The sequence below is a fragment of the Diachasma alloeum genome, unplaced genomic scaffold (genome assembly GCF_001412515.2).
Source record: "Diachasma alloeum isolate Michigan unplaced genomic scaffold, Dall2.0 Dall_scaffold_00840, whole genome shotgun sequence".
NCBI classification, from domain to species: Eukaryota; Metazoa; Arthropoda; class Insecta; order Hymenoptera; family Braconidae; genus Diachasma; species Diachasma alloeum.
This window is the reverse complement of record NW_021680964.1, coordinates 48,108-76,087: the sequence shown is the minus strand read 5'-3', so window position 1 is coordinate 76,087 and position 27,980 is coordinate 48,108. Positions and strand designations below refer to the sequence as shown.

The 27,980-nt window shown below is 37.5% G+C and overlaps 4 protein-coding genes across 7 annotated transcripts in view; 2 read left to right on the top strand and 2 right to left on the bottom strand.

The window, feature by feature from the left end:
• The window catches only part of LOC107044901 (ETS-like protein pointed), a 143,546-nt gene extending 136,102 nt beyond the window's left edge, over positions 1-7,444 (bottom strand). The window contains exon 1 of one of the 2 annotated variants that reach the window (XM_015266970.1): positions 7,069-7,444. The gene's annotated coding sequence lies outside the window, so the exon portion shown is untranslated. Of the gene's footprint in view, positions 1-475; positions 560-7,068 lie in introns of those variants that run through there. The other variant, XM_015266971.1, reaches the window with a different exon arrangement.
• Positions 7,445-9,710: 2,266 nt separating this feature from the next.
• On the top strand, positions 9,711-11,592 carry LOC107044906 (ATP synthase-coupling factor 6, mitochondrial). 2 transcript variants are annotated; one of them, XM_015266979.1, is made up of 5 exons: positions 9,757-9,798; positions 9,916-9,924; positions 10,051-10,198; positions 11,084-11,214; positions 11,444-11,592. In XM_015266979.1, the coding sequence occupies exons 3-5, from the start codon at positions 10,056-10,058 to the stop codon at positions 11,482-11,484; spliced, it is 315 nt and encodes a 104-aa protein (XP_015122465.1). In that variant the 5' UTR covers positions 9,757-9,798; positions 9,916-9,924; positions 10,051-10,055; the 3' UTR covers positions 11,485-11,592. The 2 variants fall into 2 exon arrangements, with proteins under 2 accessions (XP_015122464.1, XP_015122465.1); XM_015266978.1 differs by lacking the exon at positions 9,916-9,924 and having other exon boundaries at positions 9,711-9,798.
• Positions 11,593-12,541: 949 nt separating this feature from the next.
• Positions 12,542-22,612, bottom strand: LOC107044931 (DNA polymerase epsilon catalytic subunit A). 2 transcript variants are annotated; one of them, XM_015267017.1, is made up of 4 exons: positions 22,399-22,612; positions 22,199-22,322; positions 19,559-19,901; positions 12,542-18,902 (listed from the first exon to the last, which is right to left on the bottom strand). In XM_015267017.1, exons 1-4 carry the CDS (start codon positions 22,482-22,484, stop codon positions 12,742-12,744), a joined length of 6,714 nt encoding a protein of 2,237 aa, XP_015122503.1. In that variant the 5' UTR covers positions 22,485-22,612; the 3' UTR covers positions 12,542-12,741. The 2 variants fall into 2 exon arrangements, with proteins under 2 accessions (XP_015122503.1, XP_015122504.1); XM_015267018.1 differs by lacking the exons at positions 22,199-22,322; positions 22,399-22,612 and having other exon boundaries at positions 19,611-19,692.
• Positions 22,613-23,166: 554 nt separating this feature from the next.
• Positions 23,167-27,355, top strand: LOC107044908 (pinin). The gene is made up of 4 exons (XM_015266982.1): positions 23,167-23,477; positions 24,621-24,981; positions 25,488-25,782; positions 26,180-27,355. Exons 1-4 carry the CDS (start codon positions 23,320-23,322, stop codon positions 26,509-26,511), a joined length of 1,146 nt encoding a protein of 381 aa, XP_015122468.1. The 5' UTR covers positions 23,167-23,319; the 3' UTR covers positions 26,512-27,355.
• Positions 27,356-27,980: the final 625 nt, after the last annotated feature.

The following is a 27,980-nucleotide window of genomic DNA, read 5'->3' as shown; positions in this document are numbered from 1 at the left end:
ATATTGATGAATAATTAATTGACTATATTTTTTTTGTGGAAAATACATAGGATTACGATCAGTGGCTGTAGTGGTCACGCGGGGAGTGCGTTCTCTCCCCGCGGGGAGTGTATTCTCTCTCATAATAATAGTGTTAGAAAAGCCTTTATAATTTATCTCAATATTTCAAAATATATTTTTCTCGTCTCTATACGCTCTCCCTTATTTTAGGAGATATTTTTGAAAAACTCACCGACTCAATTTTTTCATTGTGCATTCACACCCCCCCCCCCTGCCGACCCCGCCGCCGCCCCAAATTTTCAGTCAAAATTCGCTATCTCCCTTCCCGTCACACCGGTCTAACGACGGGTTATTTTTCAAGGTATTTTCCTAAATCTCAAAATGAAATTGAATTCATCCAAATCATATCATTTCGTTTGAAATATCAACGATTGAAGCCGGTCTGTCTTACCACACACTCTCCTATCAATATTACCTGTCACAACAATATTGACGCTTTCCTCTACACCTCTAAGAATCACGAAGACAAACACTCGATTACTCCCGTTTTCTGGGCGTGTAGAATCCCGTTACCCATTGCGTCTCAGCTTGTTCAACTGAACCACCAACGAGAGAGGAAAAACTCGCTCTAACAGTTCGGGGAAAAACCCACACAGACGCCTCTCGTCGCAGACCCCGAAAATACTCACGAGATAAAACGTAAATCCCCCCCACCCCCATCACATCAGCAATCGCAACTTTTCATCGATTCATTTTGTTACTATTATCATCGAGCTTCTCAGAGGGATTCCCAGAACAGATAATTATAAAAATTATTATCATTTAAATCTGATCATAGATCATGACACAGCATGATTAAGGACATTTATCCACTTTTCAAAAATCTGTCTTTTTCATGTTCGGACAAAAATTCAGTAATTTTTTGGAATAATGGGGGAACATTCGAGACCATCTCTTCTAATGATTGAAGAAAATTAGGTGCTGCTGCTTTGACGAAATGAAATGAACGAATTCTTCAGAAAAAGGCACATTTCCATCGGGGTTTCTAGCCAATAAAGAAAAAGAATAAACCACTTTGTTATCATACGCCAGCTCTTATGTTTTTTCTTCCAATTGATAATTTACCTACTGGAAGACGCCAAGAATAGAAATAAAAATGGAGGGCAATTAACAAAAAAAAATTGCACCCAGTGGCCAAGGAAAAATCTGATGTACCTACCCAGAAAAATGATGCGGACATTTAAAACTTTAAGCCCCGTCTAACTCCATGCTTTGTAAAGCAGAAAAAAGTTTTAGTTTTTTGGACCTGCGGAATTCTAAAAATAAACGAGTGAGAAATTCGAAGATCAAATGATTTTGTCACTCACTCCCGGTGACATAATTATAAATTTGAGCAATTTTGTCCCTCAATTTCAGTACACTCTTAGAAATTTTTGGAAATTTCATGGAAAATATCCTAGTAATTCTCGTGAGAATGACATTGAATCCGATTTAAAGGAAAAATGGTCATGAAATTTCATGTTTTCGGTAGCATTCGAGGAAATTCATGAGTTTTCAGGGGGGAGTGAGACGTAAATTTCACAACTTGAATGAATTTTCAATGGAACATGAGTATTTAGAAATAAAATGACACGAATTTTCAATTGTTTCTTACATTTTCCTGATTTGTACAAATTTTTACGAAATAATTGAACTGAAAAATCAAGTGTTCTATCGATTTTCACATCATTCGAACAAAAAATCAATAGAATATTTGATTTTTCAACGTCAAGATTTTCTGAAATTTCCGTGCAAATTAAACACGATAAATATTTCCGGGATTTGACACGGAAAATTCAGATAAAAATTGTTAACAATATAATTGAATCTCTAAATATTAGGGACAGACTTGTAAAAATTATCGGTCAATTGCTAAAAATTACGAATATGTCCTTAAATATTTCTATCATTCTGAATAATCAATTCGAGTTGGTGGATTAAAATTTTTATCAACGTAAAGACAACTTCGTCTATCAGTTGAAAAAAAAATCTTGAGTGCTTACTATTCCGGATAAACATCCTGACTCAAAATGTCGATCATTCTGATTTAGGAAAAATGATGTTCATGAAAGCAGAGAAAATAAAAGAAATGGAGAAGATTTTTGAGAAGGCAAACAGGAGGGGAATGGAGAAGTCAACCCCTGTGGAGTAGAGGGTGCGATGGTAGACAGCCATACATAACACGAGGATTGAGTGTAGGTCAGGTAGTAAACATCTGATCTGTTCGGCTGTCCGGATGGATGACTCCAAAGGCAGCCATTCGAGAGGGAAAAAATAATAATAAAAACCACTTCCTTTTTTCATTCACTATATCGAGGGGTGAATCCTACCCCTCGGATACTGCTCACCTGTCTCATCTCGTTCATGGTGCAACAAGTATTATTGATTTATTTCATTCATTCATTCACGATGTGACGAAATTTGTATGCTACAAAATGAAAATTATAAAAGACGAATCTCAATTATATTTTCCTAACGGATAATTTTAAAAAATCGAGTGTTGTGGAATTCGTACAATATCTAATCTATAACTTTATGAAGTTTCTTTTAAAAAAATATTTGACGGAAAAAAAATGAAAAATCTTGCTCTTGAAGAGAACCAATTGAGAATGAATCAACAACTACTTCACAAAATGTCTCATGAAATCAAAATAAGACGATCTACTTTAGCCTGTGCAAAAATAAACCATCAGATTTTTCCTAAATTTTTGGTTCAGCATGGAAGCATTGTAATAGTTCAAATTTAAGTTTTGGATTTTTTCAAAAAGTCCGAAAATGCAACTTTTAGACCGTGTCCGTACGCATGAATGTATGCATGTATGTATGTGTGTGGTAAAGTTTTTCTTCAATCGTTCGTTAACGAATGGATGGAATCAACTGAAACTTTTGAAACTACTTTTTTGAAACTTTTTTTTTCAATTGTAGATATTGTTGAGCCTTATCGATCACCATTAACTAATATTTAATTCATCGATTAGTTTTTAAATTTTTTTAATTTTTTCGAACATCGGTCGTTCCACGATAACTAAAAAAATGTTATGAATTGATTGAATGGTGGCTTAAAAAATTTGTTTAGATGTCCCTTTGACCGAGTTCGACGATGAAGATGATAGCGATAATCGTTACTTTAATTTATTCGAGAATTTGGAAAAATTTTGTGTTTGATAATCAGAATTCCGGGGATATCTTTAAATATCATGCTTCAAATGAATTCAATCATAGCTCAAAATGTTTGTTTGAATGCCATTAAGTCAAAGTTAAAAGATGATTATGATAGCTACATTGGTTGATTTGATTTTTATGATGATTGTTGAAAATTTGGAATTTTTCATGGATTTCCCTGAAAGTGAGCTTTCTGATGGTTTCTTCAAATGTGATGTTTCAAATTCATTCAAGTATGTGTAAATAAAATTTTTCGATTAACATTTTATCGAAGGGCTAAGGGGAGAGATAGAACTGTAAAAAAGACAATTGGTTGTAAGAAAAGGGATAATAAAAAAAATGATGCTGATAACATTCTTATGTAAAAGGAAATCTCATTCAATTTAATCAAATTAAATATACTGTGAATTATACCTGATAGAAGGCAATTATGTGCAAAATAACCGTTCGAAAGCATATTGTTAATTTATTAGAAAAAAAGAAAAAGCACTTCGAAAATTACTGGAGCAAAATAAATGGTTCGTTTCATTCTCAATTTCCTTCAATAATAAAAGGAAAATCGCATAAAAACCAGGATAATTCGAATTATTATCATTAACGAATCATCAAATTGTTGTTAATTAAAAGTTTTTCAATTACATCACGTAAAATCTCTCATGGACACTACGATCAAGGGAAGATCACTCGAATTATCTTGTTAGCGAATCATCGCAATGCAGGTAAACGAGAAACAGTACATACAATTGTTTACGTAATTCCAAATAATATTTTCGATGTTCTGACCTTCGTTAAACCGAGATCTTATCATCCGTTCCACCGAAACTCCAGGAATACGAAAACTACTGCATTCAGAACTCGACACTTCGCTTGAAGGGATGAAGATAGTTAATATTCCTAGCAGTCAGGTGTAACGAAAATTTAAATGCTCGGGAGACTCCACAAGAATTTGTCATGAATATTTTCTCTTTCAATTTTAAAACGGAAACGTGAAGGATGCACTGAAGACCGTAACAGTTTCAAGATTTCGAGTGGAACATTGCCTTTGGCCTCTTCTGGGGACCGTGTAGGGTACAGATGCGGGCGTCATGCCATCCTCCTCTCAAGAACCTTTTAAATTACATCGTCAGTTGAAGAACCCTCATATACCCTTATGAAGGCTGATTTTTTTCTACTCAAATATTTTTATCATTTTGTCGGCAACATTCGATGGATAAAATCTAGTAAATTGATCTCTCTAAATATTTGTACGCAAGATAGTTGTGGAGCAAATGTGATTTCTTTTCTAATGTTTGTCAGAAAAATTAATTCTAAAATAAATATTCATGTCCAATTTAATTCATAAATTTGCGTTATTCCAGAAATATTTCAGGCACGCGTGATGTTCGAGAAAAAATATCAAGAGAGCTTTGTTGTAACGCATAAAAATTTAGTTTCTGAAAATAATTTTAGTTGTAGAATACAGTCTCGTAAGCCTCACGAAAATATTTTTTCAGTCAAACACTTTTATCATTTTGTCTACATCATTCATTTAAGAATAAGGAAGCGAAAAGTCAAATGAATTAATCTTTATTAATATCTATAGGTGACATTATTCAAACAACAAGAAAAATTTTAAGAAATCTTCCATTACCAATTTAGTAGAAGAAATCTAATTGACGTTAATTTGCAAATATCTTCAAACGAAAATGTCTAGGAACTCTGCTGTAGCCCATAAAAATCACAAAAAAAATGGCTTTCAACAATAAAGTTTGATCTTAGAAACCAATTACAATCACTTTCCCTAAAATTTTCAGTAATGCTATTTTCAAAATATCCCTGAAACCATCAGACTTAAAAAAAAATCTCAAAAGAACTTTTTTGTTGCCGATGAAATTCTCTCTGAAAATATCTAGTGACACTATTCCCTGAAGCCCTTTCCTCCAAAACAATCCACAGAAAACTCGACAAATGAATTTTGGTTTCATTCGTTCGTTGTCAAGAACTTAAAATTAACATAAAAAAATTAAACCCCCACTACCAGAACCAATAATTATGTATTCCATTCATTCTTCATTCAATAATTATTGAATGAAGAACCGGGCGTTTGTTTCAATTTGTGTGCACAGCGCACCCCTCAATCTCGAGATTAAATGGAATTGATGGGGAGGATAATACGAATTATTAGATTTCTTCTACTATTCAATAATTATTGAATAGTAGAAGAAATCTAATTGACGTTAATTTGCAAATATCTTCAAACGAAAATGTCTAGGAACTCTGCTGTAGCCCATAAAAATCACAAAAAAAAGTGGCTTTCAACAATAAAGTTTGATCTTAGAAACCAATTACAATCACTTTCCCTAAAATTTTCAGTAATGCTATTTTCAAAATATCCCTGAAACCATCAGACTTAAAAAAAAATCTCAAAAGAACTTTTTTGTTGCCGATGAAATTCTCTCTGAAAATATCTAGTGACACTATTCCCTGAAGCCCTTTCCTCCAAAACAATCCACAAAAAACTCGACAAATGAATTTTGGTTTCATTCGTTCGTTGTCAAGAACTTAAAATTAACAACTAAAAAAATTTAACCCCCACTACCAGAACCAATAATTATGTATTCCATTCATCTCAACCTAGCAAAACCCCCGGTTAAAACAAAAACCCCAAAAAAATTGAAAGAAAAAAAAAATGATTGGAAAGTGTTTAACCAAGCCCTGGACAAAAGCTGTTCGTCATGCGTTTGAAGAGAGTCGAGGACAGCGACAGTTCCCAAAGAGACCTCCAAAAAATAAGAGAAAAAAAATCCACCGAAAAATGAGAAAGAGAACCATGGATCTTTTCTTGGATACTAGGCGTCCCTTTCATCCCTTCACCGCTCCATTCGTCTCGTCGTGCCGGTCCCTCACTCTCCTCTCTCTCTCACTCTCATCCTCTGTCCTTACCGAGGCACCAAAGAGTGAGACAACGCGAGAGACCCAAAGATTGAAACCAACAGAAAACCGAGGGAGGCGTCGTGAGCCCCGCGGCGTTGCCATGCCGAGAGGATCGAGAAAACTCAACAAAAACTGCACCCAATACAGCTCCAGCAATCTCCAACCATCCTCACATCACATAAAAATCAATTTCCAAAATTATAAAAACGATCGACAACCAAATAATTCGTATTATCCTCCCCATCAATTCCATTTAATCTCGAGATTGAGGGGTGCGCGGTGCACACAAATTGAAACAAACGCCCGGTTCTTCATTCAATAATTATTGAACCGAGTGGGCTAGAACGATCTTCGCAAGACGTTCACTCGATCCATCACACGCGAACGTCAAAAACACACAGAAATATACAGAAATAGACTGCCGATCTCAGCTGCATGAAAACGGAATTGAAATAAAAATTCGTAAAATCAAAGTCATCTACATGAGTCTCGACGCAATTGATAAAACTCCATTCACATCGAACAGATTTCTCTTTATTTATTCAATCAATACCTCAATCCCAATTATTTATGACTAGTCGAGCCTAGATGTGAGTAATGTCTTATAACAATGAATAACTTTATCTACATAATCATTACGCAATGGAGAATATTATTTTTTCCCTGAAAAATGAGACCAGACGTGACCGTAAACTTGATATAATCAATGATTATCTATTAAAAATTAATTATCGATTTTATGGATTGAGCAATGAATAATCAATTGGAGTGCTTGCTCTATCCTGTTAGAGATGCAGAGGAATTTTAAATAGATAAATCGACTCTTTGGGTACACGCGAGATTGAGTATCTGAATCATCAAAAATAATTCCCGAGAGAGAGAGAGAGAAAATTGAGTGGTTGAATGATTCAATGAATAACAAAGTCCATCAACAAATGTTTATAAAAGTAATACCTTTCCACTGCTCCTCTCTGTGCTTCTCCCCTGAGAAATGATCCAACGTACGTTGTATCACTCGTAATCAACAAGATAATTCCCAACAGTCTCTTATTTTATTTATTCTAAACACCAACGATCAACGAGGAAAATGATTGTATCACGTGAGAGATATTTTTAATAACTAGAAACACTTGAATTCATTGAAGAGTCGACACTGCACTGTTTTTATTATTCTCTTTTGTTTACGTTTTATATTTATTTTCACTGACACATGCACTTTGGGAATTGTTTAAGGAAAATAAATTGTAAAGAAAGAAATAAAAAACGGGAGGTGAGTGGTATGATGCTGGGGCCCTCGCGTCGTGGCCGCGACGTTCATGAATGAAACTAAAACGAGAATGAAACGAGCGGGTTTGTCTTGCAAGCGGGGGCGAGGGAATGGAGCGGGGCTCTTCTGCTCTGTCCCTCCAAGTTGCTGAGCAGAGCCGGCATGAGGTGGTATTGGCTGGGGGAGGAGTGGTGGGGGATCGTTTGCGTCGGTCGTACAAGACGAGGGTTTGAAAATTTTATGATTACTATTCCAGTAATAATTAATTCATTGCATAAACGCTGATTATTTTCTTTGGATAACGAGGGCTCCATAATTTTTTATGTTCCCAGGACCAATAAACGCGGTTTTCGATCCGTAGGACGCTTAATATAGTATATACCACGGCGATAAAACTACTATTTCATCACGCTGTAACGAAAAGTGAATTTTTCGGCACGCTCCGCGTGCCTAAAAGTCCAATTTCCGCCACATTGTGATGAAAAATATTGTTCGGAACTCGTGAAAAAATGTTTTTTAGCTCGTGGGATTATATCGATAAACCTCCCACTCGCCAAAAAACACTTTTTTACACTCGTTACGAAATATACTATTTTAGCTCGTGGGATTATATCACTCGCCTTCGACTCGTGATATAAACCGCCCACTCGCCAAAAAACACTTTTTTGCACTCGTTACGGAATATACTATTTTGACGCATCTGATAGCCACATTAGTCAGAAAATACTTTTTTGCACCCGTTACGAAATATACTATTTTGACGCATCTGATAGCCACATTAGTCAGAAAATACTTTTTTGCACTCGTTACGAAATATAGTATTTCATCACGCTATGTGAAAAAGTAACTTTTCCGTACTGACCTTCACTTTTCCTCGTCCGGGGATTGGTATTGTCCCTTCTCCAAACTCGTAAAAGTGAAAATCACTACGGAAATAGTATGTTTCGTCATTAGGCTGAAATAGTATATTTCGTAACGAGTGCAAAAAAGTGTTTTTTGGCGAGTGGGAGGTTATAATCCCACCAGTTAAAAAACATTTTTTCACGAGTTACGAACAATATTTTTCATCACAATGTGGCGGAAATTGGACTTTTAGGCACGCGGAGCGTGCCGAAAAGTTCACTTTTCGTCACAGCGTGATGAAAAAAAATTTTCTGGCAAATATGAGTTTGCAGTCCAAGCCGAAGGCGAGGGTTGCAATCATGTCAGCTAGAAAAGTTTTTTTTTGTCATAACGGGCGTAGGCAGCAATTTACGAACGTGTAGCGTTCATAAAGCGCTGCCTTACGGCCGAGATGACAAAAAATATCGTTCACGGCTAAAGCCATCGGTTTAAAAAAAAAAAAACCCATAGCACTTGCCCTAAAATATACAATTTTTTGCACAGCGTGATGAGAAATATTGTTCTTTCTGCCCGTCCTCAGGCCGACTTTCACCTTAGAGGGTTAATTTCAAAATAAAAATCAATAAAATTGAATACCAAAAACCTCCTCATTTCAGCATTCAAAAGCAATAAAATTCGAAGATTCTTTCAGCATTAATTGAGTCCAGGTATCAGATGATATGCTTTGAAATAGTTTAATTTTAGAATGCCCGTGCGTTCTCCATTCAAAAATTCACAAGTTCCAGAGTTCAAGAACGTAAAAATTCCGGACCGAGGATCTCTTCAAAATAAGTGAAAATGTAACGGACAATTATACTGAAATTCGATTAAATACCATAGAGAATTAAAACTTGTTCGCCTATTTTTAGGGTGATTTTTTGAAAATAAACTACACAGAGAAACTTGTTTTTCTCTTTGGAGTAAATTCTAACAAATGATTTTTTCCATTCTTGATGAATAAACATATCATAACAGTCATCGACTCCACGAAAAAATGTTCTGCGACATAATAAATTCTATAATAAACTCCAAAAACATGATCTCACATCTTTCTGACATCGTTTGCTGGTAAAGTGGATAATTCACAAAAATTTCGAAATTGAAGTTCTCTAGAATATTTATAATTTTTTATATTTTCCTCATGTTCATGCATTATTTTTGATTATTCGCATTTCTACATTTTTTTCTCTATAATTCACAACACAATTAGTTATAAACACTTTTTCAATTAAATTGAATTCTTTTGGTTGATTTTATCCCTCTTTCTTTGAGTGGAAGGCAAGTTCGAAGAATATTTGAAACTACTACTGTAGACTAAAGATATCCGAATAATGTTTTAGCAGACATTTTGATCAAAAATAGAAAGATAAAAAATCACAGATTTCTTAATTAATATATTTGAAAATGTTTCCGATGAAGAAATTATATTAATTGTTATGAAAACAGCTCATTGGAGTTGTTATTGACTACAGTAGTACGGAGTACTTGTCAGCCATTGTTCGTAAAAAAACAACTGATTGAAAATTAGGATTTTGGTAATATAAAAAATGTATTTTCTAACAAATAAAAAATGCCTGAGACAAGTTGCCATTACATTGAATTGAATTATCACTTTAGTAATGAATTCCTCGAGTTTTTAAGTGATCCTCTAGTGTTTCAGAGTCAGTATTGATCGAACTTAACCTCACCCCCCAACAATCGAGTGAATTTCTTATTATATAATCACGAAAAATAGTTTGAAATAACGAGAATTGAGTATTAATTATTTTTTATTACTTGTGTTGTAGCAATCATGCTTTCTCCACGAGCTGTCAGTGGCCTCCCGAAGGTAGTCAAACGCAACATTGGGATAATGGCACCGGTCATGCAAAAAGTATCAGACCCCATCCAGCAGCTCTTCCTTGATAAAATCAGGGAGTACAAATCCAAAAGCTCGTGAGTGTATTCTATTCCCATGTTTCTCTCAATATTTCCTCTAAACCCACTCTCATACTTTAACACCAAGAGAGTATTTTTTTTACAAAATGTTTAGTTTATTGGGATTTATAAATGTGCAGAGACTTGTTTGATAGGAAATTTTCCTAGCTGCAAAAAAAATCCTTGACATTATTTTTTCAAGTCACTCATTTACGGCGAAATCCGCAAATTACAAAATGTTGCATACTTGACTTATTTAATCTATTAATTTTTTAATTCTCTCACATTCGTGGATATTGAGAAAAATGTTGAGGGAAATTTTCTCAGGTAGGGTGAACAGGTCAATTTCCGGACGATTTCAACTTGCATTGAATATTCCGTAAATAACATGAAAATTTAACTGATTATTTCACCTTTCAATAATATTACTCGTGTATAATCATGTGATCAATTATTTTAAAAAAATATCGCCCAGTCGTCCAGAAATTAGGGGTTTCGGCTGCATTTAACTATTTCTTAATTTAATTATTCTTTGTTTTGTTGTTTTTACTTCAAATAATTTTTCAAATGAAAACAACATCATACCCCCATTTAGGTGATTCTTTCATTTTGCACTCGTTTATGTACCAATCCAATAACACATTCAGCAATCCGTATGTTACATTGTACAATTTTTTCAATTGGTCGTGTGGAATTCGGCAGGTATAATTTAAACATGTGAACTTGAAGAAAAACAAAATGCCCCAATCCGAGCCCGAGTTTTTTGGATTTTGTTTTTTTTACGTACTTGGATTGCACATGTCTCGTAAATGAGTGGCCCCAGGGAAAAATGTTGAACGTTTATTTTTGTAACTAAAAAAATTCCTTTTCAAAGTGTTTTAAAAATTGTAAATTTAATTCTAGTGGTGGAAAAATGGTCGACCCAACCCCTGGAACCCAGAGAGAAATGAAATCAGAGCTAGAAAGGCTTGCAACGCAGTATGGTGGTGGTCCAGGTGTTGATATGACAAAATTCCCAACGTTTAAATTCGATGGTAAATCTTAAATATTCATAACATATAACGTGAAACAGTGACTAATGATAGAGCAGTCCAATCCAAATTTTCTCATTCGTTTTCCTAATATCTTCAAAAAAAGCTTTAGCAACATTGACCAAAGAATTTTTATAAATTTCGTGAACTCATCTCTTGTGATCTCTGCGAATTTCACAACTCCAGAATCAAAACAAAACCATCAAAATTATTGATTTTTTTTTTGTTTCAGAGCCACATGTCGACATTGAATCAGGTTCAAAAGCCAAGTAAACTCGATTGAAATCCATTCAAAATCAGTAGAGAAATACAAAAAATTAAATGAAATTCATGAAAATATTACCTGTAATCTAAGAAAATAACAGAGAAACGTTAAGTTAATCAATGGTTTTACACCTTCTTTCCAAAAACATCCATCAACTTTATTTTAGAAAACAGGACGATTTAGATTGATATAACAAATCTTATTTCTAATTATTAAATTATTCCATTTGTAATCAATTCTACGAGAAAACCTTCCAAGACCTGCTTCGTAAGGAATTCTCTCCACAAGGAATTTTTCTCGACATTTTTAATCAACATCCCTCATTACCGACATAATTCAATGAATAATACCTGATAAAATGATTCAAATTATTAAAAAAAACGTCTATTCATTTTACAATTATCTCTGCAATGAATAGCAAAATTCAAGACACTTTTTTTGTGGAAGATTTTCTCGCCCAAAAACGCAGATGTTTATAACTAAATCCATAAATATTTATTACAAAGTGGCTGGGGAAAGGTAATAAAAATTATAAATAAAATTCATATAATTTTTCTTCTTGACGCAGGATTAAAATAATCAATACACGTCCGGATAGAGCAAATTCTACAAATTCATTTGCATTTTCGTTGCGTTGCATTAAAAATTTATAGCAATAATTGTCAACTTTTAACACCTCCCCCTTCGCCCCTTTACATAATTCAGACCAGTTTTGCAGAATTTTCATACAAATTCTCCATTAAGGCCAGGGTGGATTATCTTCTGAACTTTATCTCGATTGTTTTTCCATCTTCATAATGTCAAATATATCACAATTTCCATTGGATTTTACATGTCGCAGGAGTCCTTAAAAATGATGATTGTACAATCAAACAAAAGTAGAAAGAAAACTGAACATTTTTAAAGAGTGTTTTTAATAAAGATTGAGAAGTAGGACCGATAGAGAGAAAATAGTGAATGGATAATTTATCATGGTAACTAATGATTTGACAGCCATTAGATACATCAAATTATTAATTTGCCATTTTTTCCCGATTGGATTTATTTCCCAATATTATTCAAAAGTGCTCTTTGAAAATATTCAGCTTTTTTTCAACATTTTTTTGATTGTACAATCATGATTTTTGGAGACTCCAAAGCTATGTAAAACTGAGTCGCAATTGGAGATCGTTTCATATTATCAAAATAAAAAAAACAACCAAGATCGCGTTCGAAAAATAATCCACTCTTTAAAAAACAGTACCTCACATTACTCCACCCGCGCTTCAAAGCCTTGTATTCTCAATAGCATCCTCCAACAGCGTCATCCTGCACTTCCTCCCAATAGCCCTCAAGATCTTCACGCAATTAATCATCTCTGCCTTTCCCACAGTAGTTTTGTACTCCCCAGCACAACTGCAATGGCTCATAACATTATCCCTCTTGATTTCCCCACACTTTCTGCACGCCAGATCTTGCAAAACAAAGGCCATGGCCTTCCTGTTAAGCGTATCAATCAACATGAACTCAATCTCCTCATTCTCGTAATCGGTCTTGCACATGGGGCAGTACCAAACATTGACCTCGTCTTTATCAAACCGATGATGTGAGTCCTTGCAGAGGTCCACATCCCTCGTGTGATTGCAAGCCTTACAAATGATCTCAGGCAGGACAAAAGATATGCAAGGATCCTTCCACTCAGCGGCCTCACTGAATCCTCCCACTCCAATCAACCTCAGCAAATTCGTCTTCAGCTCGTAAACCTCAGCCTCAAGCTCCTTATCCAGCCCCAAAACCTTGCAAATCGCCTTGACAAACTCCAAAGCAGGCTGGATTTTCATGGAGTCATGCCCCTGCAGATCCAAATTGGGATGCTCCTCTATTGTGATTACCTTCTCAGGCACCTTCTTCTGAATCTTCTGAACAATCTGAAAAAGCTTCTGACTCATCTCCCCAGTAACCAACTTCTTAGCAAACTCAGCTGTATTCTCCAGTGCTCCCAACCCCAACTGAGCACTGATAGTCTGGCTCAAAGAATTATTCCTCCTCTTCCTGGGTCTAGGTGTGCACCCCCCAGGCTCCACCTCACTCATGAATTCATAAATGGCTGTGACATATCCCGCCACAATAGCCTTGAAGCTTCTCTCACAGGCTCCCTCAGTCGGCAGAATCTCAGCTAAATTCCAATTCATGATGATCTCAGGTGTGTCATCTTCGTCATCATCAAGCTCTCTTCCAACTTCTTGTTCCGCTTCCTCAGGTAATTTCCCCTTGATTGCACAGAAGTTGGCTGCATCCAGCCAGATTGAATACTCCCAGCACTGCTCGTACGTGATGTCAATACTGTGAAACAACTCTTTGTTCTTGATAGTCTTGACGACAAACTCCACGTACCCCATGGCATCCTCCACAGTTCTCTTCTTCGTGCAGATAATGATCTTATTGAAGTTAGCGAAAACGATGATGGAGCCCAGTCGTTTGAACTCAGCGATCAACTGGAGGAACAACTTTTTCATGTAGTTGTGGAGAATCCTTCTGAGTGCTGGGTCGTACATGAGAGCGTTGGGGGTCCTCAACCACCTGTAAAAGTGAATCACCTGGTAATCAGCAAAAACATTCTTCTGCAAGGAGATTGCCCTCAGCCACCCATTCACCATCATTCGGAGGATTTTGAAGCTGGCAGAGCATAAAACTGCCTCGTCATAGCTAGGAATAGCAGTCATCGTGTTGTCTTCAGTCGCTATTTCCTGGAGACTGGCCTTGGGAGCTGTATGAAAAGCCACAAATGACGCTGTCCCATCAACATCGTTGACCTTAGGTGCCTGCAGAAGAGTATTAATGGCCAAACTCTCGATTCCTAGTTCGATCAAGACACTCGAATAAGTTCCAGACCTGTTAGTTGTGCAGGTTGCACTTTCTTCGAAATCAGTCAGCAATCTGTTATCGTCATTCTCACTTCCTCCAAGGTCGGGTTTTTCCGTTGGAGAGCACCAGAGCACGAAGTTGTGCTTCTGAAGATGCCTGGCATAGAACAGATCAGCAGCGAAGAGGGTCGCATCAGCTGGGATGTTGCCAATTGGAGACTTGAAGAAGCTGGCTTGATCGATCATAAGACTCAGGATGTGCTCGGCTTTGAGGTAATGTCTCACCATGCTCAGAGCCCCTGCCTTCTGCCACTCGAGAGTACTGAAGAGATTGTCAACGTCTTGGACATGAGTGTTGACAACTGGAAAGTCTCCAATGCCTGGCATTTCTGATAGCAAAGCAGACAAGTCCATGGGAGATTTTATAGCCAACACGGTAGCCCCTTTCTTCTCGTCCTTATAGTTCTTTAAGGCTGCTTGCAGGTACTTGTTGATGCCAGCTTGACTAGTCTCCATTCTGACATCAAACTGCATCTCCTCGGGGATAGATGACATGAACTGATTGGCCTCCGGTTCTTCCATTGCATTCTTCCTTTCGGAATTGTACAACGAACTCATGAAAGGCATCTGATTAGTTCTGACACTGTCTAGCACGAAAATGTGAACTCGTTTGCTGGGGCCTAGGAATAGCCCCCACATGGCTCTCTGACGATTGGTTGACCAGTGGTGATAGAGGTATATGTGCTTTAGATTCTGATCTCTCAGGTAAGAGTCGGTACTTGCGACCAACTGAAGCTGATGAAGATGGAAAGTATCAGACTCTGATTTTGATGTTATGGGGTCCACCGAGCAGATGCACCCCAGATTTACAATCGCTCTAAATATCAAAGGCATCTGTGTCTCGTAGATGCCTTCATTCTCAGGATTGGTGACACTCTCCATCAGGTTCTGACTGTGCTTTTGGTACAGGTCCTCTGGAACAGTGTATTGATAGAGGTTGTAAACAGGTCGTGATCGTGGGAGAATCTTATTGCACTTTCGCCAAAGGTCATTGGGACCAGGCTCTTGTCTCTCCTTTCTGGTGTTAACATAGAAGATCCTCGGGACGATCAAACGAATCTGATGAAGCTCTCCAGAGACTAGGGCCCACAGTCGAAAATGCCCTGGCTCGTGGGTTTCAACAATCTGCAAAATATGCCAGGCAGTGTCTATGAGCTTTCGTTGGGCTTTTCTCAAAAACCCTGAGAGAGTCGTTGTCTCGGTATTCCTTATCAATCCTCTGGGAATGTCCATCGGCTCCTGCATCGATCGCAATCGCTTTTTCTTCTGGTGGCCTTTCTGCTTGGCTTGATACTCCCACTTTCTTTTGTGGAACTCCATCCAGGCCTTTCGCTCTTCTTTAGTCTTGCCAAAAGGTGGAGGCGCTCCTAAAACCTCCCTCCAACTTTTGTTGATCTCCTCTTCATCAGTCTCTGACCCTCGCTTTCGTTTGTGGGTCACTGGACCTGGTTTCTTGAAGACTGATTGACTCCCTGTATCCTCAATATCCCCAATATCATCGACTATCGGTGGTTGGACTACACTAAACAGATCAGTGATCTTCCTCTGCTTCTTGACATCATTCTTCTCTAAAATCTTCTTATGAAGCCAGTCAGGATGCTTGACTCTGGGGACAGGATTGGAAATTCCCTGCATCGCAGCTGGGATCGTAATAATCTTCTGAATGGTACTGCCCAGCCGCTCGATATAATACCCCCAATCGAGAATCTCCCTGATGTCAAAGTCTTGCAATCCAGGCTCTTTTAACCACTTCCTCAAATAATGTTTCGACACACTAGGTTCTGATTGAAAAATAGCCAAAGGAATTGCTCGTTCAGTCACTGGAGCCCCATGAGGCTTCTTCGAGATGATATATTTGCAAGCCAATCCTGCATCCTTCACCATCTGATCTCCCAGGAACTCAGCGAGACGTTTAGCAGTGGAAATGGACGTCGATTTCTGAGCACCGTAATCCTCCAGCTTTTTCGACATTGATTTGTTCTCAGAAATGAGTTCAAACAGCTCAGTGTCTGGTATATCAGCACCTTTGGAGTACAGAAGATCCAACCAGTAGTCAGCAACCTCAGCAACAGCTTGATAGCACTCCTCTAAAGTTCCTCCCTTCAGAAAACACTCGAACACTGACGACTGGAAGTTCTTAATCAACTGCAATTCTCCTCTCCTCTTAACTTCAAATCCCTTCAATTCAGCTAATGATCCATCGAAATTGAAGACAGCATATCGTTTCTTTAGCTTCTTTCCCTCCTCCTTAGCAGCCGGGAGAACCATAGCTAGATAAGGTCCATCAACCTCAAAGAATATGGAATTTTCCTGTCGTACCTCATACATCCCACTCTCCTTATCAACCAGTTCATGATACTGATTATTAGTGAACTCGTCCTTCACCATGAAGTTCAATACAGCATTGGGATACGAAATAGTGATCTTAGACTTCTTGGGGTGCGTCGTATGGATGACGAAATTATCAGGAAACGAGGCAGGGAGAATGCACCAAATGCCATCAGTATCGAGCTCCAGGGGTCTTCCCACCTGTTCAATGATCTCCCTAGCCTTCATGATGATGTGAGCACCAGTGTAACAGACAATTCCCCCCATTTCCATGCTGAACCACCTCGACCCCCTCCTCATGACGTATCCATAGAAAGAATTGAGAATGCACTTGTGAGCAAGCTGCAGCGAATCATAAAGAATCTCTCGATTCTTCGCTGACTTGATCTCCCCTGCATCATTCTTGGCAACTGCTTCTGCTACCTGTGCCTTAGCAACCTTGGTGAGACCTTTGTACTCGTACCTCCGGTCCCTAAAGGCTCTGACAGTATCTACATAGAAAGAATTCTCTTTTTGACAGATTGTCTGAGTCCTCTCATCAGTTTTGGTAATCTTAGCTTTCTTGTAAGCTTTTCTGGAGTACTCAGTGAGTCGTTTCTTCTCATAAGCTGCTTGATCCACTTTAGATAATTGATGGAAGGCTCGACGAGGGCCTCCAGGGAATAGCGGTGGGAACTTCTCGGTCTCTAATTGTTGCTGGATCCTCTGGTACTCCCCCAAGGAAGCTGACAGAACTTCCCCCCTCCACATCCACTGCATGTTTCGTTTGCAGATAGCCCCAGGCCTATTGAAATCACATGCAGCACAGGCTGCCTCGTCCACCATTGCGCTAGGCTGTAATCGATTAGTAAGGATGATGTTGGGGTACATGGCACCCACATCCAAATGATAAATCACTGGCTTCTCGAGTCTCAATGGCTGGTCTTTCAATGTCTGGAGCTTTCCCTTAATCTCATCGGCAACTTCGTCGAAATTGATGACTGAGTCGAGTGGAACCTTCTCTTCTTCTTGGATGGCGTGTTTGAGGGCTTTCTCCACAGAATTCATGAGGTCATCCACAGCATTCGGGACGATTTTAAACCGACAAGGGATATCTGCTCGAAATACCCCAGATTCTAACGCCTCTACGTGACCTCCAACGTACGTCTCAGAGTCCAGCAGGTGTCCATCGGGCGTTAGTTTGTTCAGTTGGGTCTCTTGTTTATTGGGAAAGATGATGTTGGCCTTGTAAGCTTCAACCATCAGCAAGGATTCGCAGAGGGTTCCAGAGCCCTTTCGGAGGACCTCATCAGGCTCCATGGGGATGATTGTGCAGAGAGCAAAGATGAATGGATGAACGTACTTCTGGTAGAGGTAGTATGTGGCCACTGCATCGGACACTGAGTAGTTAGCGAGGGTCTTGGGTTCTTCAGCAGCCAGTCTGCACATCTCTTCGGGCTCTATCTCGACAGGATCGTATCGTAATTTTGCTTTGGTCACTGCTTTGAGACCTTGGGAGCCCACAGGGAGGTAGGAGTCTCTTCTCACCCAGGAGAGGCAGTCCATGTGGATCGATGGACGACTCGCGTATACATCGTCTCGGTTCCTGGAGAAGGCGATTGACTCCTTCATATTCATTCCGTGAAACGATGCCCTGGTTTCTACGAAGGGCCAGTCGAAAAAATCCCCGTTGTAGGAGACAAAAATGTGGGGACGAAGCTCCAGGATGTGATCGAAGAACTTTCTAATTGTGGCTTTCTCGTTGGCCTCGTTGAAGACCTTGAAGATACCCTCGAATTCGGGTTTCGGGGTGTACTCGAAGTCCTCGATGTCCTCGGAGATGATCTCTCGGTTGATTATGAGGTAGCCTTGGGCGTCCACCATGTAGGAGATCATCATGATTTGGTCTGTAGTGGCGTCTGGAAATTTCAGGGGGAGTTTTGTGGTTTCTATATCGTAGGCGAGAACGATGGGGTCTATTGTCTCGAGGATGTCTGGCCTCCGGGTTATTAGAGGGGGATCTGTGCCCTTCGATTTCACTGAGTACCAGCAACCCACGAAAATTTGGAGATCTATGCTTATGCGCACGTGATGAGGCACGTCGAACTCGCGGATGTCGATTATGTTGTCCATGTGGTCGATGATGTTCTTTTTGGTGGAGGTATCGGTTTCTAGGTGCTCTGAAGTCGCCCAGAGGTCTGAGTAGTAACTGTGGCCTGAGGAGGGCAAAGGAGAGGGGTGAGTTGTCTTGACATGATGGTTCATTGACCCATAGTTGCCAGACTTGGTGACTTGTCGCCAAAATATCTGGCAACACAGTTCAATTGAAAAATATTGAAATAAATCAATAATAATTTGAAAAATGACGTTAGAAGGGCGGCGGTGGGTCATCCGACGTTAAAGTGAATCAAATTCGACGGAAAGTGACGGAACTCCCGGTAGCTCAGTAGGTAGAGCACCAGACCGGTAATCTGAAGGTCGCGAGTTCAAACCTCGCTCGAGCATTCCTCAATTTTTTCCGAAATTGATTCACAAATATCATAGTTGCCAGACTTGGCGACTTGTTCCAAATGGACATTTGGAATAAATAATTTTTTTCTCAGTGCATGAGATACTTTAGCCTTATTGATAATTTCGAGATACCATTGTTTCAAAAAGAAATCTCAAATAGGTACTCTTGTGTTATTAGGCCCTGTCGAGTTAGATGCTCTTGATTAGTGAATTTATCACACAAAACCTTGGAATATTATGAATTTACTTTAGAATTAGCATTTTGCTTCCGAATGGAAGCATTGTAATCATTCAAATTTAAGGTTTGAATTTTTTGAAATTGAAAAAAAAACAATTGATTGTATTGAAAAATGATGACTACCTTTATCACGTTCTGAATTGGTTTTCACAGCGCGTCTGATGTCCTGACGTACCTTCTGCATATCGATGAGATTCGCGAAGGAGAGCTTGAGGTACTTTTGAAGTAGACCTGACAGGTGATTGGGCAGGTCGAGATCTTCTTTCTTTATTGTCTCTACTTTTGAGATGACACCGTTATATTTTTTGAGGAGGAAGTTGGAGACTTCCTGCTCGGTGTCCTTTCGACATTTTATGTAGAAATATGGGTGATAAGGAAGGGATACTTTGAAGCGAGTGCAGTCTTCCTCGAGGAAATAATAGTCCACGCCACTGATGAGACGTTTGTCCTCTTCTACGATTTCAGTCTGTTACAAACGTATGGAGTAAAATAAATTTTTCGCAGAAGGATCCGAGATCATTGGATTCCGTCTCATCCTGAAGAACCGAGTAGTTTGAAATGGTTTAGAACTTCAGGAAATTGACTAGGCTTATTTAAAGTTACTGGGGCTCAATAGAGAGACTGCGGAGAAATTTTAAAGATCCTGGGTTTTGTAACCAAAAATATAAAAGTGTTTGGCACTCGTTACAGGCCTTGCAAAAGTGGAAAAGAATGAACCTCCGGAGAGATTCAAGGTGCAAGAGACTGAAAAGACTCAAAATCTTAAGAATCGTTCAGAATCGTTAGGCTGAAAACTGATTCGCACACATTTGATATGCAGACGAATGAAAAGAAGCATGAATTGTGAAAATATCCATATATAGTGTAGAAATTCCCTGTCTTATATCCATGTTTAGTTTAGTATATTTGTACTGACTCAAAAAAAATGAAAAAAATTGTGCTTCGAAAGGATCTTAAGGTGAATGTCCCAGTGCTCGACTCAGTCCTGCTAGCTGTCCTTTTTTGGACATTTTCTTTCATTATAGAAAATGTGCCCATATTTACGCACAATTATACTCAACTTGAGTGAAAATTTCACTTGCTACCAGGACTTTTTACACTCTAGATTTTAGTACAAGACTTCTCAAATTCAGAGATTTTTTACTAAAAACTAGAAATTTATGCTCTCTCTAACGATTGATTTTCCCATTTTTATTGTTGTTGCTAAACATCAGGGTATTATCTCTTAACTGACTGATTCTAAGATCAACTATAAATATTGTAAGATACTTTCCTAGAGGAATTTCCGCGTCCACAAAAATGGTATTTCAATTGAAATGCTCCTAAATTCACCTTCATTGTCCCTCCGTCGCTCACCTGATTTTTTTAACAAGTTTTTCAATAGAGTTTTTCTTGTAGAAAACATAAAAAAATGAAGTAGGATATTTGAAGATTTGGAGAATAATATTCGTCCAATAATATTTGTTATCAATGCTGGAGTATCGAAAAAAATCTTCACCCCACGTGAAGATTAGAGGGTTTACTTAGATAAGTATTTCGAGAATGGTTCATCCTGCGGAAAAATTTCAGCAGACTTTCTTGTGCACTGATAAAAAAGAAGAATTTAGTTGGTCCTTAACCATTAATGCCGTTCATCAACTATTGACGAATGGTGTTAATAGTTAAAAGTTCCCTTAACAGTAACTAAATTCTTTTATCAGTGTAGAGAATGTCCTCAACTACCTCAACACTGAGAGAAAAACGACAAAATTCTCAAACAAGCCTTACTTGTGTCAAGAAAATACTTTTTTGAAAATAATCAAAAAAGGATTTTTTTTGTGCCAAACATGCGAATAGTGCGCCGAGATGATAAATTTTTGACGCAAAAATAGATTTAGTAGTTAAAAAAAATTACATTCTCTGAACACGGGGGAAATGTCATTTTCATCACGCTGTGGCGAAAAGTGAATTTCCGCCACATTGTGATGAAAAATATTGTTCGTAACTCATGAAAAAATGTTTTTTAGCTCGTGGGATTATATCACTCGCCTTCGGCTCGTGATATAAACCTCCCACTCGCCAAAAATCACTTTTTTGCACTCGTTACGAAATATACTATTCTAGCACTACGCCTTCGTTAGTCGATACTCCCATATCTATATTGCTCCCGAAAAATGTTTGTTTTATGCGAAACAAGGGATAGTAGTTTTTCTTTTCGACTATCTAATAATCACAGACAAGAAATGAATCCTCAAATGAAACAATAATGACATGATAGCAATCGTGGGACAATAGTATATTTCGTAACGAGTGCAAAAAAGTGTTTAATATATATGATATGATATAATGATAATGATATGATATAATGATAATGATATAATCCCACGAGCTAAAAAACATTTTTTCACGAGTTACGAACAGTATTTTTCATCACAATGTGGCGAAAATTTCGTCACAGCGTGATGAAAAATATTTCCTGATAAATTTGCCTTCACGTGATATTTTCATCCTGATAAGGCACCGTCTGGTGTGAATTATCCACCTCCTGAGCCAAATATTTCGTTGCTGCCGAAAGCAAAGCAATTATTCATGTTTGAGACATTCAAATTCGAATCAAACAAATTCTTTTTTGGCCCAAACAAGACTTGTTCGAGAACATGTTTGTTTTTCTTTCAGTGAACGCTCTCTTCTCGAAATGAATACATAATAAACAAAAAATTCCTGCTCCACTCAATAAAAATAATTGGCGGACACAATTAATTAATAAATTAATTAAATAATTACAGCGTGCATGTTGATCAGGTATCCAATTCTCTCTTTGTTGTCTGTTACTCGATCAAACCCATATAAATGATCGGCTCTGACATTCTCATTCGCCTGGATCAGCCTCCCCTCAGCCGTGTTCTCTCTGAAAACCGAACGTATAAATTTGTTGATCACGGGTTCACATTAATTTCACGGATATTCATCCAATAATTATTCACCTGGGGACATTAGAGCCCGGTTCGAACTTGGTTTTCGAAGTATTCGCCTTTTCAGGACGGTATTTACCGGTATTTCTCAATGCCATTGCTATTACTATTAAAAATCGCTTTTACTCATCGAATAATTTATCCAAATTCCAGTCTTAATACTCTTCTTCGGCCTCAAATGCTCCATAAAGCTTCAAGTTCATTAATGCTAAGTGATCGCACGAATTTATATTAGTAATTGAATTTATATTATTCAATAAAACAGAAAGGGACACAAAGAGACACGAGTTCTATTGGTTTTCTTGGTTATGAAGTGGCAGTTTTACCGCCAAATTCAGCCAAATTATATCTAAAGTGTCGGTAATTTATCGGGTGAATTCCGCGGGCTTATGATGGGGGGGGGGCGCCGTTCGTGCGGTTGGGGTCAACTTTGCCAAACTTCAGACGTCAGAATGTACGATATGACCGACTGGGAAATTCCTAGGGGCTGATTGTTCGATTTTCAAATGGTTAGAATTCATCAATGTTGGGGGTGGGGGGGCGTTCGTACTTCCACAACTGTATATACACCTCCACGACTGTTCACAAACTTGGTGAAAAATGTGAGGGAACAACTGTACTACAGTTGTTCCCTGTACTGTACTACAGTTGTTCCCTCACAGTCGTGGAGGTGTATGTACAGTTGTGGAAGTACGAACAGCCCCCTCCCGCCACGTGTTCGTGAACAAAGTAGAATTTCCACCGTTGCGCGCGCACCTGATGTCTGAAGTTTGACGAACTTGACTGCAAGCCCAAAATGGCCGCCGACAAACACAATAATTCCGGCATTACTACCAATTACTACTCGTTTGTTGAGTGCAGAATTCAATTTTCGAGGCAGTAAAATCGATTAGTGAATTGAATCATAAGGAACATAAGGTGTCCATACTCAGAATGAGACGTCTGGACTCGAAGGAGTACGGCTCTGAGAGGCTTGAAGCTGAATTGGAGGCTGCCCGGGATGGCCTGAGGTGTTTGGATAAAGATATTAGAAAAATTCTTGGTCGAGATCTTCCTGACAGCGAAAATGCACCTGCTCAACTATCCTCCAGGTTTGTTCATCAGTTTGTTCCTAGTTGAACACAAAAATCATTTAGAATTATTCGTTACCGTCTTAGACTCATTTCTTATTTTTATTTATTTAGAGTTTCCTAACCTCACACTTGAAAAGATCGGTTAATTTATTTAATAATTACATTATGATTGGAATTGATTTTTGTATTTATGATTGATTTGTTATTGAAATTATTTACTTTACTGTATTTTTATAATATGTATATTACCATTCACTTGTTTTGATTTTAATTTCACCAGTTACATATTTGATTTTGTACTCCAGTTAATGCATTCACTGTTGGAATCTGTGAATTTGGAGTTCTATTGATTACTCTTGGGTGACAATAATTGTTTTAAATGAAAGAAATCATAATTTAAAGCAAGAATAGATCTATATTAAACACAACACCTCAAAAAAAAGTCGGAATCTCCTTTCTAAGTCGTAGTAATCGTCTGAAATTTAATAAAAATAATACTTTATATTTGTAAATTCCATCTCACAATAACGATCGTTTGATATTTTCCTCTGATGCTATTATTCTCAGAGATACATGCAAAAATATTCACTTAAGATATATGGAAACGCTATTAAAAATTTTCAAGTCGGATAGAGGGAGGTGAAATGAGTTATTTTTAATCGTTACTACAATTTTTTTTACTTCGCAGATATTACTCCCGTTAAAATCAGACCCGATTTTCTTTATCCCAATCACATCATATGGTCAAGAGATATATATTAATAATAATGATGTGAAATAGGAGAAAAATGATTTTTCTACGTAACAATGTAACTAAGATTGATTTATCAACAAAGATAATAAATTCAAAGAATTGTTCTCAATTTGTAATGTTCATGAAAATTTCGAATCAATTTTTGTGCATTGATACGATTTGGAGGAAATTATGAATGGGCTTTTGAAGTCGAGAATTTTGTGCTCCACGAAATTTACCCTTCAATATTTTTTTCTAAATCCGAGATATCTTCAGAGATATTCTGATGGAATTTCTTCAACAGCTGATGAAAAATTTTTCCAGAACGATAATCATTCTAAGTAGAAGAAAATCATATGTTCGATGTGATTAATTGTTGATCGTTTTATTGAAATGACAGGATTCATCGATTTTTTATTGCTTTCCAGGATTGCACAGAAGCGTCCACTCCAAGAGGATCGTAAAAGGAACACGGATCACCTGAGTAACGATCAAGGTGGGAAGCGTCGTTGGCAAGGGCAGAATAATGAACCCAAGACCGTGTTCAGTCGATTAAGTGCAAGAGTACCCTCCAATCCTGATGATTCTGGAGATGATGACGATGGTAGTGTCAGGCCAGCTGTATCATCTCGTGTTATTGCCACGCCACGTGAAGTTCCATCACGTCAGGATGTCATTAGACGTGAAAATGTCGATGAGAGGAGTAGGCAGAGGAATAAACGAATGTTCGGAGCACTTCTAGGGACTTTACAGAAATTCAGACAGGAGGAGACCAAACTCAAGGCTAAGGTAATATTCACGGATCATTTATGATTATAATGCATTAGGATTGGAAATTTATTGACTGAATACTTCAATCGGAAGCGAAGAACACTTGAGATTATCTCCAAAGGGAAAATGCTGAGAGAAAAATAAGGAGCTTTTTATAGAGAAATGTATCTTGTACTCATCCTATGTTTTCACTATTAAGTTATCTTCAGAATATCTTATGAAGGAAGAAATCGAAAAGTAAATGTTGAAAGCCCTTTTTTGTACAAAAAATGTTTTGATCTAGTAAAGAGACTTTAAAAAATTCATCTCTAAACCTACAAGTTCCAGTGATAATCGTGACATGAATTCTTCTTTACTCTTGTTCCGTGTAACAAATCTTTATTTGATGCAGTTCGAGGAAATTTACGATCTACGAAAAGCTTTCTCCGCATTTTAGCCTAAACTATCTAGCTGACGAAATATCTACAAAAATAATCTATAACATTTCAATTAATTGAGGAAATTTATCGGAAAATTGTTTTCAGGAAGACAAAAAGGCTGAAGTTGAGGCGAGAGTGGAGGAGGCCAAACGACGTGAGAAAGAGGAATTGAGACGTGAGAGGCAACAACTGTTTCTATCACGTAAACGTCAATTGGCTGAGGTGAAAGCATTGGAGGCCAAGTTGGCACGTAGCAAGCAATTCCAAGAGTGGCGCTCTTCGCAGCTACCTCTAGCCAATTTCATTCGCACACGTGCACAACCACCTATTTATTATTTACCAAAACGCAAGCATCCTCGTACTGACGCGTTACTGGTGGAATGTGCTAAGGAACTTCACGGTTCGTAATAACTTAATTTCATTTAGTATATTCAATTTGTAAGTCTTACTTCATTTTCATTCAATAGTCAAGGGGTAAAAAAAGATAACGCATTAAGTGATTCTCTCATGCTGAATTATTTCAGAATTGTGTCCCATTCGAATGTTCTTAGTTTAAGAAAGCAAAGCTTTTTAATTTAAAGACCCACTGACTTTTTTTTGAAAACTTTCCTCAATTTGGACTCTATTTCAAGCATTTTTTCTCCTAAAAATATCCAAACAGTTCCTTATTCTCAGTATAATGCCTTCGAAAATCAGTAACTTGGTTGTGGAAACAACAAACTTTTTGTCCGACTGATTTCATTAAACTAAAACTCAATCTTTATCTATTATTCAATTATTCGAATTTTTAATTGCAGAGGAAGTTGAACGAAGGGAAAAAGTAGTGATGGAAGAACTAGAAATAATAGAATTCCAAGTAAACAATAATAAACCCCAGCAACAAGTGGATGAGCTCCCAAATCAACCCCAGATCGCAGAAGCGCCTCAGCCAATGGAAGAAGGGGTTGAAAATTGTGACCCTAATCCTGAACACCTCCCTGAGGACACTACAGATCCGAAAATGCCCACGATAATCTCACCGAAGACTGGGGCAACAGAAAAACCACAAATCAATGATGTGAATGAGGAAATGGTGACTGATATCAATGTTCCAGAGGATGATCCCGTGAAGAACGAGAATCATGGTTAACGATCATGTCAATGCTCTCCGGAGCATTTCTTTTTGTGTTTGTATATATAATATAAAACGGCAAGAGAGAAATGCAAAATGATATGAAGAAGAAATTTCTATCATGGATTTTTTGGAATATTTGTACCTTCACAGGAACTTGAATTTTTGTCATCTGTGTACAATTAATATCATTGGAACATCACGTAAATAATTTGGTTGTTACGCGAGCGTCGTTTAGTTATTTTTTATTGATAATCATCGTGTTTCATCTTCAAAAATTGATTCATTAGTGGAGTGGCAAAAGGGAGTGAATGCCTCGGAAAATAGGGAGTGGAGGAGAATATGTTGAAGGACTTTCAAAGTTGGGAATTTCGTGGGCCACAAAAAGGTCTCCTGATATTTCTTTATGATACCAATAATTTCAAGGAACTTTGAGAATACATTGATGTCAACACACCATTTTATTGACAAAATGCACTATCACATACAATGAAGTTCCTTTATGAAAAAAATTTAAGGTTTCACATTAAAACCTTGTTAACAGTAATTTTAATTCGTACATTCAAAGTCCACGATATGAATTTTTAATTCGATTAAAGGGAGGAAAATTGCAGGGGGTTTTCGCGATTATGCAGATGATTTTGGTATCAATTTTTCATATTCAAAAAATTAGAAAAAATAGTTTCAATTTTTTTAATTGACGGCATATGGCTGCATAGGCATAAAATCTTCAAAATAGTCCCCTTACCAGGATTTTCGGTGGATTGACTTGAATTTTGGCTTTCACACACATAATGTAATGGCGAAAAAAAATTGTCAACTTTTTTGAAAATCCCAATTTTTCGGTTTTTTTCGATACCCTGATGAATTACAATTCAGTAGTGAAGTGGTAAAACGGTATGTCAATTTTGACTGTTGACCAGTTTTCAATCATCTCGGAATCGAAGGGAGATAACAAATTTTTTGTTATAACCTTTCTTGTGGAGCCGATTGAGTGCTACAACAAATGTAATTACGAAAATTTCGCTATCTCCTTTAGATTCGGAAATATTCCTCAAAAACTCATCTGGAAAATAAATCGACTTAAACCGTTTTACCACTTCGCTACTAAATTGAAAAGTTTTTTTTATCCTTTATATGGTAGTTTTGGAAAATGAACGATCAAGAAATTGAAAAAAAAATGGTAGATTATCAGTGGGTCATGGCCTGCAATTTGCATAATACTAAAATACGATTGCCTCTACCAATTCTGAGCAAAAAATTGGAAAAACTCATATTTTTTTTCGTCATTGTATTATGTGTGAAAACCAAAATTCAAGTTAAGGCCCGGGTGTACTATCTTTCGAATGTTATCTGGATTTTTTTCACCTTTCGTAATCCCCAATTGTCAATTGAGTGGTACATCATGTAGAAATTCCCAAAAATTATGATAGAATGATAAAAAAAATAGAAAAAATTCTAAATTTTTTCAAAGAGCGTTTTTAATT